This window comes from Macaca thibetana, chromosome 5 (assembly GCF_024542745.1).
Source record: "Macaca thibetana thibetana isolate TM-01 chromosome 5, ASM2454274v1, whole genome shotgun sequence".
In the NCBI taxonomy this organism is placed as follows: domain Eukaryota; kingdom Metazoa; phylum Chordata; class Mammalia; order Primates; family Cercopithecidae; genus Macaca; species Macaca thibetana.
The window spans coordinates 68,885,730-68,905,956 of NC_065582.1; the positions used below are offsets into that span (position 1 = coordinate 68,885,730).

The following is a 20,227-nucleotide window of genomic DNA, read 5'->3' on the forward strand; positions in this document are numbered from 1 at the left end:
CATGGGGAGGGGGGAGGGGGGGGAGGGGGGAGGGATTGCATTGGGAGTTATACCTGATGTAAATGACGAGTTGATGGGTGCAGCACACCAACAAGGCACAAGTATACATATGTAACAAACCTGCACGTTATGCACATGTACCCTACAACTTAAAGTATAATAATAATAAATAAATTAAAAAAAAAAAAAAAAGAAATGTAATTTAGATTTTATAAAAGAATATCCTCCTGGAAAAATATGAGGTAATAGAAATGAAAATACATAAATCAGCCAGGCGCGGTAGCTCAAACCTGTAATCCCAGCACTTTGGGAGGCCAAAGCAGATGGATCATTTGAGGTCAGGAGTTGAGACCAGCCTGGTCAACATGGTGAAACCCCATCTCTACTAAAAATACAACAATAACAACAAAAATAGCTGAATATGGCAGCAGCTACTCATGAGTAGTCCCAGCTACCCAGCTACTCATGAGTAGTCCCAGCCACTCATGAGGCTGAGGCAAGAGAATCGCTTGAACCAGGGAGGCAGAGGTTGCAGTGAGCCAAGATCATGCCACTGCACTCCAACCTGGGTGACAGAGGGAGACTCCCATCTCAACAACAAAAAGAAAACACATAAATCACAATTGATTTATTTTTAAACTTATCTCCCAAAATCTGTAGAAAATTTAGTTCTAAAGTTTTTATTTCTAGGAATTCCTCTTAGACAGTACACAATTTGTACCCTCTAGATCAAGGGTTCTCAAACTTTCTTCATTCATGATGCCCTGAGTATCTCCGTAGATTTTTATGGTACCCATAAATCAAAAGAAACAACCTAGAAGTGTAAGCAGTTACATCACAGCAACCATCCAGTGTCCACCATTGCAAAGACAGGACATCATTGGAAGAAATGTAGCACAGTCCAGTGTTGAAACTGAACTGCCTTGAGCTAGTCATTTTCAGTGTCCAACAGATGTGGGTTATTCCTGTTTCCCCTGAAAATGTAAAATTGCTCATAGTACCTGTATTAGTTTGTTCTCACACCACTATGAAGAAATACCTGAGACTGGGTAATTTATACAGGAAAGAGGTTTAATTGATACTACAGTTCTGCATGGCTGGGGAGGGCTCAGGAAACTTACAGTCATGGTGGAAGCTCACTCATCCCTCTTCACATGGCGGCAGGAGAGAGAAGCATGGAGCAAAGTGGGAAAAGCCCCTTATAAAACCATCAGATCTTGTGAGAATTCACTCCCTATCGTGAGAACAGCATGGGGGTAACCACCCGCATGATTCAATTACCTCCCATCAGGTCTTTCCCATGACATATGGGGATTATGGGAACTACAATTCAAGATGAAATTTGGGTGGGGACACAGCCAAACCATATCAGCATACCTGTGAATTTGCTGCAGTATCCCGTAGATCCTGTAACAGTCACCTGAATATGGAGGGCTCTGCATTCATTCATTCACTGGCAATTTTGGTGGTCTCTTTTTGTTGACTGCAGGAGAAGCCGTACAAGTGCTCAGAGTGCAGCAAGGCCTTCAGCCAGAAGCGAGGCCTGGATGAGCACAAGAGGACGCACACTGGAGAAAAGCCTTTTCAGTGTGATGTGAGTTTGGATTTTTTTTCCCCCATAGTGTGTGTATATGTGTGTGGGTGTGGGTGTGTGTGTTGCATTGCTGGTATGTACCTATGTCTGTTAATGTCTTGTGGTATTTATAGCTTTTTCTTGCATAATACATGTAACTGCATTGTAATCATTTTATTCATCCGGTTTGTTGGCAGCAAATAAATTCTGATTTTCTTTTAGACATGATTGTACCCTGTTTTAATACCGTTGTGTTGTTCTTCCAAGGTGTAAATGCATGATGATTTGAGGCAGCTTTCATGTATCTGGCCAAATCTTTACTGATTAATGACAGTTAAACCGGAGATTCGACTGGTCATACATATTATTTACTTGGGTAAAGCCAAACATGTACAAAATTCCAAAATGCATATAAACTCCTTTGTGTTAAATAATGCTGTTACTAAGTGTTGTCTAAGTTTTCTGCTTATGACATTTGAATTAAAATTGAATTATTTGACATAGCATACATTATTTCTGAAATGAAAAAAACACTACTGTTGACAGTAAAATTAATCTGAATATTGATCAATTTAGGGGAAAAAAACACTGTTCTTTTGTGTGGGATTGGCAGTTGACAAAGAATCGACACATGTTAGGGAATCAATGCAAGAAAAAACATTAAAACTGTACAGTGTGATATGGCACAGTGCAGAATTCTGCTTAAATGTTGAGGGAAATTCTAGAACTTAGATCCATCATCATGTCCCAATGGATACAGCATAGGGTAAGCAGTCCATATGAAAGGAAACTCACAAACACAAGATATTTTCCTTGTCCTTTCATGAAACTTCAGTGGTAAGGTTAAGGCAACAATGTACTCCCAGTGGGCATACTCATAAAAATACTTTTATTAACAGTGCACTTCTTTTGAGGAAAGAAACAGCTGTAGAGAAAAAAAAACGCACACATATAAAGCTCTACTGAACAGAGCTACAGCCCTAGTTCAGTGATTTCAATTAGTTTAAGTCATTGCTGCTTTTATTGGAAGCATTTTCATAAAGGTAAACCCTATTTAGATGGTTTAATTGTACTGCTGCACAAATAACTGATACAGCCGAGAAATTAAATACTAACTGCATCTTTCTACCATCACATTCAACCCATCTTTTAATCTATGCTGAATGCTTTTGTTGAATATTCCCTTAGGTGAATTGAAACGTCATGTTGTGTTTTTTAAAACTATGATGTTACAAGTTGACTTTTTTCTATTTGCTTCTGTCCCATTTATTTCTATGATGTTTTTAAAACTCTGAAATCTTCATTTGCAGCCCATACTGATCTGTTGAGTAGAGATCCATATTTCTAAGTGCCTCCTAAACATTTCTGAAATGCAGACTGCTCAGTAGAGAATTGTCTGCCTTTGCTGCAAAATTTTGTCCTCTTAACTTACTCGCTGGGAATAGAAGTCACCCTTTCTCACCCCACTCCAGTCTCTCTCCCTCTTAAAGAGCTCTCAGATTCATTAATTTCTCTTAGTTTTCATTTCTACTTGTAACACATAGCTCAGACCTTCACTGTTTCATCTACATCCAGTCTCTGGTGTGTGTGTTCTCCACACTGTCACCCTACCAAGGTGATGCATTTTTTTAATTGAGGTGAAATTCACATGATATAAAATTAACCATTCTAATGTGAACAGTTCAGTGACATTTAGTATATTGACTGTGTTGTACAAGCACCACCTCTCTAACCCCAAAATATTTTCATCACCCCAAAATAAAACTCCATACCCAACAAACATTTACACCTCACTTCCCTCATCCCTTAGCAGCTACCAATCTGCTTTCGTTTCTATACACTTACCTATTCTAGATATTTCATATAAATGAAATATACAATATGTGACCTTTTGTGACCGGCTTCTTTCATTGAGCATAATGTTCTCAAGGTTTATCCACATTGTCTCATGTATCAGTAGGTCATTCCTTTTTATGGCTGGATGATGTTCCATTATATTTTTATATCACAATGTGTTTATCCATTCATCTGTTGATGGACACTTCTTTCTATCTTATGACTATTGTGAATAGTGCTGTGGTGAACATGTGCATACAAGTATTTGAGTACCTGTTTTCAATTATTTGGGGTATATACCTAGGATTGAATTGCTGAGGTATTTGGTAATTCTGTTTAACTTTTTTGGGAACTGACATACTGTTTTCCTCAGGAGCAACACCATTTTATATTTCCATCGGCAATGCACAAGGATTCCAATTTCTCCCCATTCTTGCCAATACTTATTTTTATTTAATTACCCATATTGGTGGGTGTGACGTATCTGACCATGGTTTTGATTTACATTCCCCAAAGAACTAATGGTGGTGAGCATCTTTCCATATGCTTCCTGACCATTTCTATATCTTCTCTGGAGAAATGTTTCTTCAAGTCCTTTGCCCATTTTAAAATAGTATTGTCTTTTTGTTGTTGAGTTTTAAGAGGTTTTAAAGTTTGGATATTAGGCTCTTATCAGATATATGATATGCAAATATTTTTTTCATTCCATAGGTTTTCTTTTCACTTTGTTGAAAATATCCTGAGATGCATAAGGCCTTTTAATGTTGATGAAGTGCCCGTTATGCATTTTTTTCTCTATTTGATCATGCTTTTGGTGTTATATCTAAGAATTCATTGCCAAATCCAAGGTTGTGGGATTTTTCCTTCTGTTTTTCTTTGTTGTTTGTTTTTCTCTAAGAGTCTTATAGTTTTAGCTCTTATATGTGGCATAAGGAAAGGGTCTATTCTTTGCATTCTTTTTCAGTCTTTCACTATTGAATATGGTGGGTTTTTCATAAATGCCCTTTATTTTGTTGAGAAATTTCCCTTTTCTCCTAGCTTCCTGAGGTTTTTTTTTTTTTTAAATCAAGAGAGGATGTTGGAGTTTGTCAGATGCCTTTTCTACATCAATTGAGATGACTATGTTTTTTCCCCTTTGTTCTGTTAGTATAATTTGTTACTTTGATTTTCTTATTTGAACCACTGTTGGAGTCCTGAGATAAATCCCCATTGGTCATGGTTTAGAACCCTTTTAATACGCTCTGAGATTCAATTAGTATTTTGCTTGTTTGTTTGTTTTAGGATTTTTGCATCTAGATTTATAAGAGATTTTGGTCTGCACTTTTCTTTTTTCATAACATCTTTGTCTGACTTTGGTGTTAAGGTAATGCTAGCCTTACACAATGAGTTAGGGAATGTTTCCTCCTCTTCTGTCTTTTTGAAAGACTTACAGAATTGGTGTTAATTCTTCTTTAAATGTTTGGTAGAATTTATCAGTGAAGCCACCTGATCCTGGACTTTTTCTTGTTGGTATGTTTTTTATTTGATTCAAACTCTTTATTGGTCTTTTTAATTTTTCTATTTTTTCATGAGTCAGTTTTGGTAATTGCTGTGTGTTTCTAGAAATTTGTTCATTTCATCGTGGTTACCCAGTTTGTTGGCAAATTGATTAACCATGATAAAATGGATATATATATATATATATGAAATCATTTTTTTACAATTTTGCTCAAATGACACGTCACTCATTCATACTACTTTAACCTCTTAGGCACAGTCATTCCAGGCTGTGCAAATAGCCCAGCATGCCTATAGCGATAACTTTGAAATCTTTCTTTCTCCTGCCCAAGTCTCTCTTTTGAACCCTAGGCAGATATTTTCAACTGCCTATAGTACATCTCTCTTGTATTTCAAACTGAAATCATGATCTCCCAGCTTTCTTAATCTGTCAACATGATCCTTTCCATTTCCCATATCTCTGAGTACTGTACCATCCCCAAATAACCCAAATCACATATCTGAGCCTCATGTTGGACACCTCTTTTTCCCTAAGCCATGAATGATAGCCACTATTCTAGTTAAGGTCCTGTTACGGGAAAGGCACAGAGATCCACGGTTTGCATATATTCTCTCTGATCTCCACTAAAACTCAGGAATATATAGGTGTTATTTGCATGTATATGAAGCAGCCGAGGTTCACTGAGGTTGAGTGACTTGCCTACAGTTCACAGCAAGTCAAGATTCTAGAGTTCAAGGTTGCAGTGAGCCAAGATCGTGCCGCTACACTTCAGCTTGGGCAAGGGAACAAGACTCTGTCTCAAAAAAGAAAAAAAAAAAGATTCTAGGGTCAAAACCCGGTCTTTCTAAGCAGTTTACCATGCAGCTTTCACTCAGACCCTGTAATTCCTGCCTTTGCTTCTATCTGTTTTTCAAACATACCACCATCTCTAAATTCTCATTGTCACCTTCATTTCTCTAATTCTCTCACACCCTCTCACATCCAATCCAATAGCATAACCAATTGGTTCTACATTAAAATAAGTTCAGGGTCTGAATAATTCTCATAACTCCATAGCTTTATCTCAGTCTCCTGGAATATTGCAATATCTTTTTACATGCTCTCTCTTTCTGTCTTTGCTCCCAACAGTCTCTCCTAAACTTGCCATGTAGAGTAATCTTTGTAGAACCTGAGTCAGATTATATATTTGTAAAATGAATATAGTATTCATTTGCTCAAACCTTCCCATGACTGTGTATCTCATTTCGAGTGAAAACAAGTTTTATCATGGTCTGAAAGACCTCACGTGACCTGCAGCCCTCACTCTCCCACCCTGCTCTCTTTGACTTCATCAGCACCCTCCACCTCACTCTGGTCACATGGCGTCTTTACCCTTCTTTGGACACATCGAACCTACCCTGCATCTACATCTTGGCCTTTGCATCTGCTGTTGCTTCTGCCTAGAACACCTTTCTCCAGGTTTCTTCATGGCCTGCTCATGTGCTTCTTTCAGATCTCTGCTCAAATTACTTTCTCTCTTATCTCCATTACTTCCTTAGCTCTCATTCTATATTATTTGTCATCATGGCACTTATATCTACCAAAAATTTGTTTGTTTAATAAACTTATTTATCATTTATTGTAAGCTCCATGACAACAAGGTTTTGTCTTTATTATTTATTGTTGGATCCTCAAGCCTAGAACAGTGCCTGGCATGTGGGAAGCATTCAATATTTTGAATGGATAAATAAGTGAATTAATAACTCCTGCTTTTGTTCATGTTGAAATCATTTCTGGCCTGGAGTGGAACAATAGTACTGGCCTCCCTGGATCCAGTTTCATACTCTCTTGCTTGCTAACTGAATTATACTTTAGTTTCAGTCTCTATTTAGAATCCTTTAGTGAATTCCCACCACTTACAAAATATACTTCCACTTTCTTGTTATGATTACCATGATTTCCAGGATTTGTTTCCAGCTTTCAACTCTAATTTATTTTCAATTTATTTCTCTAGTGACATCTAATCTTTAGCTTTTGTGAATTCTTTTCACTTCCCCAACTGAGCCATGTTCTTCGCACTCAGAGTACCTGTGCCTATCTTCTCCCATCTCCCTGTCATATGATCCCCGCCCCCTTAGGACATGATAAACCCCCATGCATCTTTCCAGATCAGGCCTTCTGCCACTTTTTCCTTAAAGCCTGCCCTCTTCTCTCCAAGCCATGGACTGCACTCTTCTGTTCCTCTCTTTGTACTATGCTCGTGACTTTACAAATGTTTCTACTTATAATGTGGACTCCACAAAGGCTAGACAGTGTGTTCTTTGTCATTTTCTTCCCAGAAGAAGTGGTAGGCACATTGTATGTGATAAGTATGTGTTAACTGAAGATATTTGTATAGAATTTCCCAAGGTGCTTTCTGTTAAACATCTTATTTCACTCTATTTTAAAACAAAATCAGTTTACCTCCAGTCTAGAGTAAGAATAAATATTTTGCTAATACACTTCTAAGTTGGAGTAGGGTGAAAGTTTGGGTAAGAATCACAGGTGGAAAGAAAAGGAAGCATCCGTGTTATACTATTTGAACTCGTTTTTGCTCTCCCCTTTTTGTAAAATGAATGTTCTTGCATTTGGCTGATTTATACAGAGCATCATTTGGAGTCTTTTACTGACTGCATTCAAGTTCATGAAAACAGCTTTTAATGTCTGAGTAGTCAGTTTTACAACTGTGACATCAGGTACTCTCTCCTGATATTTAATCCTGTACTCTGGCTCTCATTCAGCAAGCTGTTGGATTGTTCCCATCTCATCTCCAGTGTGGAGCTTCTAGGACTTCCTTAATTCAGACCCATTATCAATGATTTCAGCATCTTGCTCAACTTGCTTTCCATTTTTTCCAGCTTGCCATTGCTCTCATTTTCCCATGGTAACTGTGTAAATGGACTTGCACTTTGTATCCCTCCCACCACAGTGGCAAGCTGAACTGTCTGAGAACCTTTCTTACATTCTCACAGTGGTTTTTTTTATATATTTGTTAATGGTGTCAGCCAGGCAAATGGAAAAAGTAGGTGAGTTCACATATCTCTGTTTGAAATGAGATATTTTACTAATAGTCGGCCTTTGGGAGGGAGGATAGACTCTGAACCCAGACTGTCTGGGTTTAAATTCTGGAAACACTGCCTAGTTCTTTGAACCTGGGAAACCTAGTTAACATTTTGTGTTTTCATTTTCTTCTGTAAAATGGGTTTAATGGTAACATTAGTATCTACTTAAAAGTATGACTGTGAGGATTGAACAAGTTAATATTTAGAAATTGTTAAGAGTGGCTCCTGGCACATGGTGAAAGTTGTAAGATAGTTAAGCCTAGGCCCTGTGCTGGCCACTGGGATGAAATAGTGGAAGATGCCATGTCCCACCCTCATAGAACTCACATTCTTGTGGAGTATAACATTAAACAAATACATGACACCAGGCATGGTGACTCATGCCTGTAATCCCAGCACTTTGGGAGGCCTAGGCAGGAGGATCGCTTAAGCCCAGCAGTTCAAGACCCATCTGGGCAACATAGCAAGACTTCATGTTTACAAAAAACATAAATAAAAAATTAGCTCGGCATGGTGGCACACAATTGTAGTCTCAGCTACTCAGAAGTCTGAGGTGGGAGGATTGCTTGAGCCTAGGAAGTCAAGGCTGCAGTGAGCTATGATCAGACCACTGCACTCCAGCCTGGGTGACAGAGAGACACCGTGTCTCCAGAGAAAAACAAAAACGAAAAACCAAATACATGAATTAACATGTAATTACAATTCATGATAAAGACTGGGAAAGAGAAGGAAGAAAAAAGCCATGAGGCTATAAATGAATAGTTAGGGAAAAATTCTCTGTGAAAGCAACTCTAAGTAACCTAAAAGATGAGAAGAGTCATCCATGGGGAAAAGAGCATCTCAGGAGAGGAACAGCATGAATTGAGGCTGGGAATGGGCATGGGGGAAAGAGACGGCTGGTGAAACTGGAGCACAGTGAGAGAAAGAGGGGGGTGCAGGGTGAAGTAAAAAAGAGAATTGGAGGCTTTGCAGCCATGTTAAGAAAGGTATTGTGAATCTAATAAGAAGCCATTGAAGAATTTGGTATCAGTTTTTTATGTTGACATTGGGTTTGGAGAAGGGGTGAGAGAAATAGAACACGGGGGATAAATGTTAAATCGATTTTCCTTATGATTATGAATTTTAATATATACTTACAAAAACAATTTAGCATTTCTTTCACTTGAAAGTACTCTCCATAGATACTGTCTTCAGTTTCTCCAGGATGATTCTGCAGTCTTTGGGGATCCTTATATTGCCCATAGAGATTCAATCAATCAGTCAATCAATCAGTGAATCTATCAACCATTATTTGTTTCTTTAATTCAAGAAATATTTATGTAGTGGCTACTCTTGCCCTCATGTTCCTTAGTTTAGCAAGGAGACAGACATAAAAAGATAACACAAATCATGAATGACACTTGCGGAAAGTGTTGTGAAGGAAAAGTAAAGGCTGCCATGAGAGCATTTAACAGAGACCATCAGCCGGCAGATGAGTCACGTGGGCTTCCTAAGGATGAGTAAGAGTAAGCTGAGTAAAGAGAAGTGAGAAAGTTCTGAGGCAGGAAGCCCAATGATATCTTCAAGAACCGGCAGGAGGCCTGTTTGGTTTGGCGACAGCTCCGTGATTACCCTACAAGCAGCGAAAAACCATGGAATAATTTTAGGTAATATTGTGACATTTGTGTTTTCAAAAAATCATTTCAATTGTTATGTGGAGCATGGACTGGAGGGGAGAAGGAGGAATGCAGGGAGATTCAGATAGTATTTAGCAGTGGGTTACTTTTGGCCTGTATGAGCGTGTCCTGCACATTAGAGGGCATTACTTGCATGCTTGCCCCTATGCAAAATGCAAGTAATATTCCCCATTTGTGGAGACAGTGAGATACCCCCCACAATTCCAAACATTTCCTGCAGAGAGGGGAAGTTGTACCACCTCTATCTGAGGATGATTGAAGCTGACTGTTCCAATAATCTAGGCTTTAGTTTTCAGAGTGAGGAGGTGTACATTGAAGCAGGCATACATGACATCCATTGGAATATGGGAAGAAAAAATTACCACTTTGATTCCCAGTTTTTTTTTCAACTTCTATTTGAGATTCAGAGAGTCCATCTGCAGGTTTGTTGTACATGGGTATATTGCATGATGCTGAAGTTTGAGGTGTGAATGATCCCATCAGCCAGGTACTGAGCATAGTACCCAGTAGTTTTTCTACCCTTGCCTCCTCCCCTCCTTCCTTGCTCTGCTAGTCCCCAGTCTCTGTTGTTAGTTATCACCTTTATGTCAATGTTTAGCTCCCACTTATAAGAGAGAATATGCAGTGTTTGGTTTTCTGTTCCTGCATTCATTCACTTAGGATAGTGGCCCCCAGCTGCATCCATGTTGCTACAAAGGACATGAGTTCATTCTTTTTTTATAGCTGCATAGTATTCCATGGTGTATATGCACCACATTTTCTTTATTCAGTCCACTGTTCATGGCACCTAGGTTGATTCCATGTCTCTGCTATTGTGAATAGTGCTGCAATGAACACGCAAGTGCGTATGTCTTCTTGGTAGAATGATTTGTTTTCTTTTGCATGTATACCCAGTAATGAATGGGATTACTAGGTTGAAGGGTAGTTCTGTTTTAAGTTCTTTTAGAAATGTCCAGACTGTTTTTCACAGTGGCTGAACTAATTCACATTCCCTTCAACAGTGTATAAGCATTCCCTTTTCTCTGCAGCCTCACCAACATCTGTTGTTTTTTCTACTTCTTTGTTTTTTGTTTTGTTTTGTTTTTGTTTTTTTGTTGTTGAAACAGAGTCTCACTCTGTCGCCCAGGCTGGAATGCAGTGGCACGATCTCAGCTCACTGCAACCTCTGCCTCCCGGGTTCAAGCAATTCTCCTGTCTCAGCCTCCTCAATAGCTGGGACTACAGGCACCCGCCACCACACCCAGTAATTTTTGCATTTTTAGTAGAGACAGGGTTTCTCCATATTGGTCAGGATGGTCTCAAACTCCTGACCTTAGGTGATCTGCCCTCCTTGGCCCCCCAAAGTGCTGGGATTACAGGTGTGAGCCACTGTTCCCGGCTGACTTCTTAACAATAGCCATTCTGACTAGTGTGAGATGATATCTTATTGTGGTTTTGATATGCATTTATCTGATGATCAGTGATGATGAGCATTTTTTCATGTTTGTGTCCACTTATATGTCTTCTTTTGAGAAGTGTTTGTGAATGTCTCTTGCAATAATATATAAATACAGTAGTGCATATATATGTTTTATTTAAAAATACAGATACTACAGTTGCATTTTTTAATGGGGCTGTTTCTTGCTTATTCAACTGTTTAATTTCCTTACAGATTCTGGATGTTAGAACTGTTGGATACACAGTTTGTGAATATTTTTCTCTCATTCTGTCAGTTGTCTATTTTATTGATTGTTTTGCTATGCAGAAGCTCTTTAGTTTTACTAGGTTTCACTTGTGAATCTTTTGTTTTGTTGCAATTGCTTCTGAGAATTTAGTCATAAATTATTTCCCAAGACTTCTGTCCAGAATGGTGTTTCCTAGGTTTTCTTCTAGGACTTTTATAGTTTGAGCTCTTACATTTAAATCTTTAATTCATCTTAAAGTTAATTTTTGTATATGTTAAAAGGTAGGGATCCAGTGTCATTTGTCTGCATATGGTTTGCCAGTATCCCAGTGCTTATTCAATAGGTGTTTATTGAATAGGGAGCCCTTTCCCTGTTTCTTATTTTTGTCAACCTTGTCAAAGATCAGATGGCTGTAGGTATGTGACTTTATTTTTGACTTCTCTATTCTGTTGCATTGGTATATGTGTCTGATTCTGTACTAGTATCCTGCTGTTTTGGTTACTGTAGCCTTATAGTTTGAAATTGGGTAATGTGATACCTCCAGCTTTGTTCTTTTTGCTTAGGATTGCTTTGGCTATTAGGGCGTTTTTTTTTGTTTGTTTGTTTGGTTGGTTTTTTTTTTTTTTTTTTTTTTTTGGTTTGTATAAATTTTAGAATAACTTTTTCTAGTTCTGTGGAAAATGGTATTGGTTGTTTGATATTTGGTAGTAACAGCATTGAATCTGTAGATTGCTTTGAGCAGTATGGCCATTTTGATGATATTGATTCTTCCAATCTCTGAGCATGGAATATTTTCCCATTTGTTTGTATCATCTGTGATTTCTTTCAGCAGTGTTCTATAGTTCTACTTGTAAAGTAGAACACCTCCTTGGTTAGATGTATTCCTCAGTACTTTTTGTATGTGGCTATTTTAAAAACAGGAACACAATTAAACTTTATTATCATTAAACAGAAGATTTAACTTTGGCGCCCTGGCTTGGGCACAGCTGGCTGGTCTCTTCTAAGGTGCAGTATCACGTGTGATCCAAGGGAAGAAGGTCAATTCCACGTTGGTGCTGGTTGGCTGACAGTCCCGAGGCACTTGTTTGCTTTCAGTGCACTCTTAGGATTGCAATTTGTGTCTCTTGGGTTAACAGAGATATGGATTATATTATCTGTTTTTAAATAAAGTAATGCTTACAAAATGAACAAGTGGCTAAAAGAAGCCTGTACAGAAATACAGATTGAAAATAATACTAATGATACAAACAGAAGGTAACGAAAAGAAAGCAGAGTTAATACTACTAGTAGCAATTTGAGATAAAATATAGTGACATTATCATATGTGATGAGAAATATGCCAAAAATGGAAATTATTAAGGAGACATCTTGCCTTTACATTTGTTAAGGATGACTCCGGCCCTAAATATGAATCCCATCTTAAAATCTTGCCTAGTGAAAATATAAAGCCATAAATATTAAATTAGCATTAAAATATTTATTTTGTCTTTATCATCAAAATTTTGTCTGTCTTTAATATAATATATAAATACAGTAGTGCATATGTATGTTTTATTTAAAAATACAGATACTACACTTGCATGCTGAAACATTTTCTTAGTGAGAGAGAAGCACTGGTCTGAGTAATCAGTGTCTCTGACTAAGGTGGTGGCAGTGGACATGGAGACGATTAGATGCCTTCATGTCTTTGAGAAAGATGTGCAAAGAAGAGCTGGTGGAACTTTGTAATTGATTGGATCAGATGAGGAGAGTGAGACATTGGGTAAAGGTTGACTGCCACATTTGCAGTCAAACCAGATGGAGGGTCGGACCATTTTTTGAGACTTAGGTTTGAGAGACAAGAATTCTGAGTTCAGTTTTAGACATAGGAAGTTTGGAGTACCAGTGAACTATCCAAGTGGTCAGTTAAGTACTCCACTGTTGAGATCAGAAGGGGGACTGCACTAAAAATATTACTTGCTAGTGATCTCCGTATATGTGGTAACAAAAGGTATGAATATGATTGAGATCACCAGAGGAGAAAATACCTAGTGAATGGAGAAGAAGGCCAAGGATTGGGCACTGAAATCCTGACTGACTTACTTAGGATGGAGGAAGGGCCTATTCCAGAAAACAAAAGGGAATAAAAGGCCAGATAATTAGAAGGAAAACAAGGAGAGTAGGTCATTATAGGAACTAAAGGAATGACAGGGGAAAGTGGTCATGTATGTCAAATGATGCTAAGAATTCATGTTAAATGAGAGCTCAAAAGTGCCAGGATTTAGCAATGTAGAGATCATCCATAACATTTCAGAGAGCTGTTTGGAGAGTTAAGAAGTCCAAGGCAGAAGTCTGATGTGAGTGGACTTGCTGCTAAGTGAACATGGAACCATCACCCAACTAACTGCATTTTTTCATTCCAAAATAATACTTCCTGATTATAAAAATGTACTTTTTAATTAGAGATGAATGAGGAAATTTGGAGACAAAAGAAGACAAAAAAAATCCCCAATTTTCCAACCGATGTCAGCTAATATTAATCTATTGACATTTCCTTCATATACTTATTAATACAGATACAGTTATAATTTTTATTTCAATATTGTAGACTAAGTTACATTGATCTTATTATTCTGCTTTCCTTTCTTTATGTTTCTTCTTGCCTTTAAGTATTTTTGAAATTACTATCTTGGCCGGACGTGATAGCTCACATCTGTTTTCCCAGCAGTTTAGGAGACTGAGGCAAGAGGATCACTTGAGCCCAGGAGTTTGAGATCAGCCTGAGCAACATGGTAAAATCTCATAGCTAAAAAATACAAAAAAAAAAACAAAATTAGCTGGGCATGGTGGCATCTGCCTGTAGTCCCAGCTACTCCAGAGGCTAAGATGTGAGTCCAGAGAGGTCGAGGCTGCAGTGAGCCAAAATTGTGCCACTGCACTCCAGCCTGGGCAACAGAGCGACATCTTGACTCAAAAAAAAAAAAAAAATTAATATTTTTAACAGCTGAAAAATATTTCTGAGTCTGATTATATCAAAATGATTATGCTTATTAACTTTAATTGGCCAAGTAAGTTGTTTGTAATTTTCACTTTTATATATGAGTCTGTATGAGCATCCTGTATATAAATCTTTGACTAGGAGACATTCATACAAGTGATACTCCTGGTTCCTCAAAGGTTTGCTGTCTCTCTGTCTCTCCAAGATTCTTTTGAGGAAGTACTACTGAGTATCCATTACATTCTATCAGCCTCGTTTTATGTAGTTTCATGCACATTTTAATCCCTCTTTTAAAATAGTGTTTGTGTGTGTGTTATTATTTTGTAAACGTATTTCTTAAGTACAGTATGTGTGTGTTTGTAGTTTGCTTTTTACCCTAATTGAAACGTATCTTTTAATAAGGGTACTTAATACTTTTATATTGATTATTATAATTTACATACTTTACAGTCTGTCATCATATGTTATGCTGTTGCATGTTTCCTGGGTCTTTACCCTTTTCCTCTGATTTTTGCGACATGGGCTTGGCTTTGTTTCACAGTTGCCTCAAAGGTATTGAGTTACAAACCTTATGCTTACAAGCTATTCCAAAAGAAAAATGTCATTTCCTGAGATGAACTGGCTGCATTGTGTTTGTTTTGAGAAATTGTTTGTTTGCAAAGTCACTTGCATATTCCAGGGAACTGCCACTCTTCGGAACAGAGGTGTTTTCTTTGTATTCCGCTGGTGCTGGCCTTGCCTCCCTCTCCTTAACATTTGTCTATTCTTTCCAATCTGCTGAGGAAGATGAAAGAGAAAAAAAAATGTACACTGACATGTATTGAGTGTCTGCAGTATAGCCCTTATTTACACAGAGTATTTTATTTAATCTTAATAATCCAGCGAGGTAAGTACATTGTCATTTTACAGGTGAGGGAACTAAAGTTAAAAGGCATACTTGGTCCATTTAATTTCCTTAGTAAATAGTAGAGTCAGTATTCAAACTCGAGGTGGTTCTTCAACAAATACTTATTGAGTGCTTACTCTACAAAAATTGTTGTACCCTTTAGGGTACATAAGGGAATAAAATACAGGAAGATCCCTGCTCTCATGGAGCTGAGACTCTAGTGAGCAGAGGGAGACACTAAACAAGAGAGTAGGTAAATTACAGTGGGACAGAAAGTGATGGGTACTATGTAAAAAGTAAATTTGAACAGAGTAAAGGGAATCCAGAAAGGATAACAGGCTTCAGTTTTAAATTGGGAGGTCAGAGCAGGCTTCCTTAGAAAGTGATCAGACTCTAAAGCCTATTTTCTTTATACCACACTATGCTGCTACTTCTGTGTCAAAATTCATTATTATTGGATTACCCTCTCCTTACCCAATTAAGGCCTTGAGCCTTTCTGGGTTTCTTATTGCTGTGAATGTAAATCTTCTTTCCTCCATAAAGAAAAAGGGCAAGGGTTTTTTGTTTTCTTTCATTTTGTTTTACTGTAAGATTTTCCCAAGCCTAACCTCATTTAAAACTCCAGCTTTCTTTACAGTATTTTTACAAGCCATTTCCTCTCTCATTATATTTTTCATGGTGTTTTCACGTTATTTAACATGTCTTATTTCACAACGGATATGGTTTTGAAGAGTTTCATGTCAGTGGAATTTTTGTGAATAATATCAAACTTTAAATTCCATCTTTTTTTGTAACTTGGATAGTTGTGCCTTGCATTTTTTTGTGTTAATATTTTTAGTTATGGGGCTGTTTAATGCATGTTGAACCAGGTGGGAATGTGGCAGAGCTCATGTGAAATAAACTTGTTACCTTCCTTAGTTAAACAAAGTGTATAAAATAAGAAATAAAGAAAAGCAACAGTGAGTAATAAATTTCTGCTTATGATACTTAAAGCAGCATTAGCTTTTCATTTCACAAGTGGTACTAAACTGAAGGGATCACTGGTGAGAAATGTCTTATGCCATTTATGTTATAGAGAGAGATGCCATCTAGACCATAAAGCATTTTGCTTAAATAGTTTAATATGAAATGGCAAATACATTCCATTAGGATAAGAAAGGGATTGTTGCCAGGGGTTTCTCTGGAGATGTTTAAATCCGGCAGCTGGGAAAAGGGAAGGGTGATTGGGGTACAAAGGACACCGACTAAATGCAGTAACTCTTATTAATTTTCTTTGCCCAATAGTGTGGGTGTTAAATTTTGTTTATTCCAAGAGTGCTTTTTGATTTTATGCCTGTTACTGCATACTTGATAGTAGGAATTTGCATAATGTGTATTGTATAAATGATAAATTTGTATCTTCAGGTTTTTCAGTATAATATGGTTGGTCTTTGGGTCTTTTCTAGGTTTGTGACTTGGCTTTTAGCCTGAAGAAAATGCTGATTCGACACAAGATGACTCATAATCCCAATCGTCCACTGGCAGAATGCCAGTTTTGCCATAAGAAGTTTACAAGGAATGACTACCTCAAAGTGCACATGGACAATATCCATGGTGTAGCTGACAGCTAATGGGGGCTGTAAAGGAATTAAACTATTCAGAAGGGCTCCTAATATGAATCCCAGATTTTTCTCACCTGATCAGCATAACAGAAGTAGCCAAAAGTGACTTACTGGTCTCATAGTTCTTATTTGCCTACATTTAGAGTCTGTAGATGTGTATGCAACCAAAAAAAGTCTTACTTTTACCAAGAAATGGTATAAATGGAAAAAAAAATACAACTCCATAGCCTTGCAAAATGCAACTTGTGCTCCGTCTTATAAAAATGGAGAAAGGAGTTATGGCCCTCTTTCTTGGCCATCCCTCTTTAATGAAGTTTATTAATATACTTCCCTAATAGGCCTTTTCATTTTATTATTATTCTTTGTGTGTCTGTGTGTCTGTATGTGTCTGTGTGTGCGCACTCAGTTGCAAATACCAGTTGTTGCAGCTGGTTTTACCAATTTAAATAGAAATAAATCAAGATATCCAACTATTTCTTTGCAGATTAGGGTAAGAAAAAGTTATCAAAGACTCAAGTTTGATAGGAAAATAAATACTTGCTATTTTATAAGACAAAAAGAGTTGAGCTTAACTAATAGCTCTGTGCAACAAATGAGTTTAAAATAAAGAGATGTTTGATAACTAAAACATCTATTAAAATATTGCTCATTTTAGAGAATTCTTAGGAAACATTATTTACTCTCATCATTCAGATGCAAACATTCATGGTCTGGAATACTTTTATAAATTCTACACAAAAATGACCATCACATTTAAATATTCATCAGGCAACCCCTCTTGAATTTAGACCATTTAGCTTTAGACATTAGCAGTATACCAATATATATAATTAAAAATAGAAACCAAATAGATTCTCCGTATTTGCTGACAGAGTGGCAGAACCATAGTGGCATTTCCACATTAGTTATGATGAACACAGCCCTTTCCGCTCTCCTTCCATAAAAGTGCACAGAACGTGTTAGTGCAGATACAGTCCTCAGAGCATTAACATTCCATTTTGCAAAAGACATTTTCCAGAATCTTGGCAGTAGGTAATTCTGAAACACTTTTGAATTACCTTCAATCATCCCATATAATTAGGAATCCAGAATACAAAGTACAAACCTGGCAATTGTTATGATTGAAATTGTCACTGATGCTTAAGGAAAATTGAAGCAAGAAGCATAATTTCTTCCTTTAGAAGGTTATATTTCAGCAAAATACTTGACAACAACATACAATGAACAGCTTGTTTGGAGAGATGATATGATACAATGTAATAGTGATGTCAAAATAACCTAGAGGAATATCCAAAAACCAGAAAAACATTAAAATGAAGCCCAACTCATGAACCTCTCTAACTGAAGCCCAGTCAAAAGAAAGGAAGTGTAGTTTTAAGGAAGTTATTTGGTTCTAATGAGTTAAAGAGAAAGGTTCTCTGAGACACAGTTCTTTGACTTCAGGAATCTCATTTTAGAATTGTATTCATGCCCAATTCCAGTTTTAAAAAGAAACATAAAGATTCAATGTAGACATTTGAATGTTGTAAAATACTAAATTTGAAACTCAGAAGAGATAACTTTTAAAAATATAAATCCTAAAATTATAATTTAGAAGATATTTAAGTATAGTTATATGTAGTATTTTGTATCTGAAATTATAGACTGTATTTTATAAAAATAAATTTTGGTCTTGTTTCTCACTATATCATTTGTTTCAACAATATATTTTTAGATCTAAAGTGTTTTCATTTTAACATGATAGTGTGTTTAATATCATTTGAATATAAAAAAAAGCTGTAAAATTTGGTAGTGTGTATTATTTAAACACATCCTGTATATTCCTTTGAATGCTGCTTTCTCTATATGGGATGCTTTATATCCCGATTATGTGATGAATGTAAAACTTGAAAGGAGTCCAAATACCAATTTTGTGTAATCTCAGCGAGTCACAGTTCACATGGCTGCTGGGGAAATTACCCTGAAAACTGTGGTGTCGCTATGCTGTGGAGTAAATGGACAGGGAAAAGGTGCTGGGCTTTATCCTGCTGAAGGTTTATAGACAAGGAAATCTTTAGAAAATGGTGTAGAAGGACCTGTGCCAGAGAGTGGTATACCACTGTCTCTTCAGAGGACTGAAACCAAAATAAGGCCTTAGAAGACTATTTGTATGCTGTAATTTTGTTGTAATTTTTATCCAAAAGACAAGTATTCATGGATAGTTTCAGATATATTAGCATTTGCTTGCTAAAACTTTTAAATTACTTAGTAATAACCAAAAAAAGAGACTAGGCATGACTGATCAATTGAAAGCGTAGATAATCATAGAGGAAAAGTCTTACAGACAAGCTGAAGTACAGGTACCTACTTTGAAATGTCTTTTGTTTCCTGCTGTGAAAGATTTTGGCTGGGGTATTTTCTTGCGAAAAGACCAGACTCTTGGGTGCCTATAAAGTCTAAGTAATTGAGACTTAGAAATTGGCTAAGTAAATTTAAGAGATGTTCAATAATGTAGGTGGGTTCAGATACCCTTTTATAATAAGTGTCTTCTTTGTATATTAACACTCAAGATGTTTATGTATCTTTAATTTGTCTTTGTTTCACAATAACTGGCTTTTGTTTTCCTTTTCATGGTATGTTGTTGGCTATATAGAGGTATTTATTGGTTAATTATAATCAGCAGTTGCACCATAAAAGTATTCTTGGCGATACATTCTTGGGGTTACATAGTATAGTTAACATGTTGCTTTCAAGAAACATGAGTGTGTGTGTCTGTGTGTGTGTGTCTGTCTGAAGAGTATCACTTATATGCAGTGCATATACATGTAAGTGCATTACTTTGCTCAAATATCTTCTGACCTATTGCAGTCAACTCATGCATGAGTGTGAATATGTATTATAGAAGGTCTTACAGCCTTAGTTTCTGTTTTAGATTTTATGTGCTGCTTCTTTTCTCAAACAAAAGTCTGAAAGGAAAGAGGATAGGTACTAGAAATATTCATTTTTTTTCCTTCACAAATCTAAATGTTGCTTATGAAAACTCATCTTAGAGTAATGAATATATGGAGGTGGGTAGGTAGGAGGAAATGTGCCTCTTTAAAACCCTAAAATTTTACCATTGATATTGACATTTGTTTGCGTGTATATAAATGGAGCATGTGTAAATATAAAATTCCAATACCATTTTTATTTTATTATAAATCTATAATAAATCTATATAAGTCACTACCAGACTTGGTGTTAGCATTTTATTTTACTATAGAACTATAGTACCATTCTATGGTAAAATCCAAATGAGTGCTTTAAAGTTGTTTTTGATGAATGAAAGAACTGTAATTGCCATTACCTCCAGACCTCATGCTTTTATACTTTATACATCCAAGTGTTTTCAATCTGCAAAGTACCTCTGAAGTTGAGCCAAGTTGGTCTCAGGGCTATAAGAGACAGCATTTTCCTT

The 20,227-nt window shown here is 36.8% G+C and overlaps 1 protein-coding gene across 6 annotated transcripts in view; it reads left to right on the forward strand.

Annotated features, from left to right (window-relative positions):
• The window catches only part of PRDM5 (PR/SET domain 5), a 224,802-nt gene extending 204,801 nt beyond the window's left edge, over positions 1-20,001 (forward strand). For 2 of the 6 annotated variants that reach the window (XM_050792631.1, XM_050792633.1), the window contains 2 exons: positions 1,490-1,594; positions 16,636-20,001. In XM_050792631.1, the coding sequence (XP_050648588.1) occupies positions 1,490-1,594; positions 16,636-16,800 (270 nt within the window). In that variant the 3' untranslated portion in view covers positions 16,801-20,001. The remainder of the gene's footprint in view (positions 1-1,489; positions 1,595-16,635) is intronic. The other 4 variants (XM_050792632.1, XM_050792634.1, XM_050792635.1 and 1 more) reach the window with 2 other exon arrangements.
• The last annotated feature ends 226 nt before the right edge of the window (positions 20,002-20,227 follow it).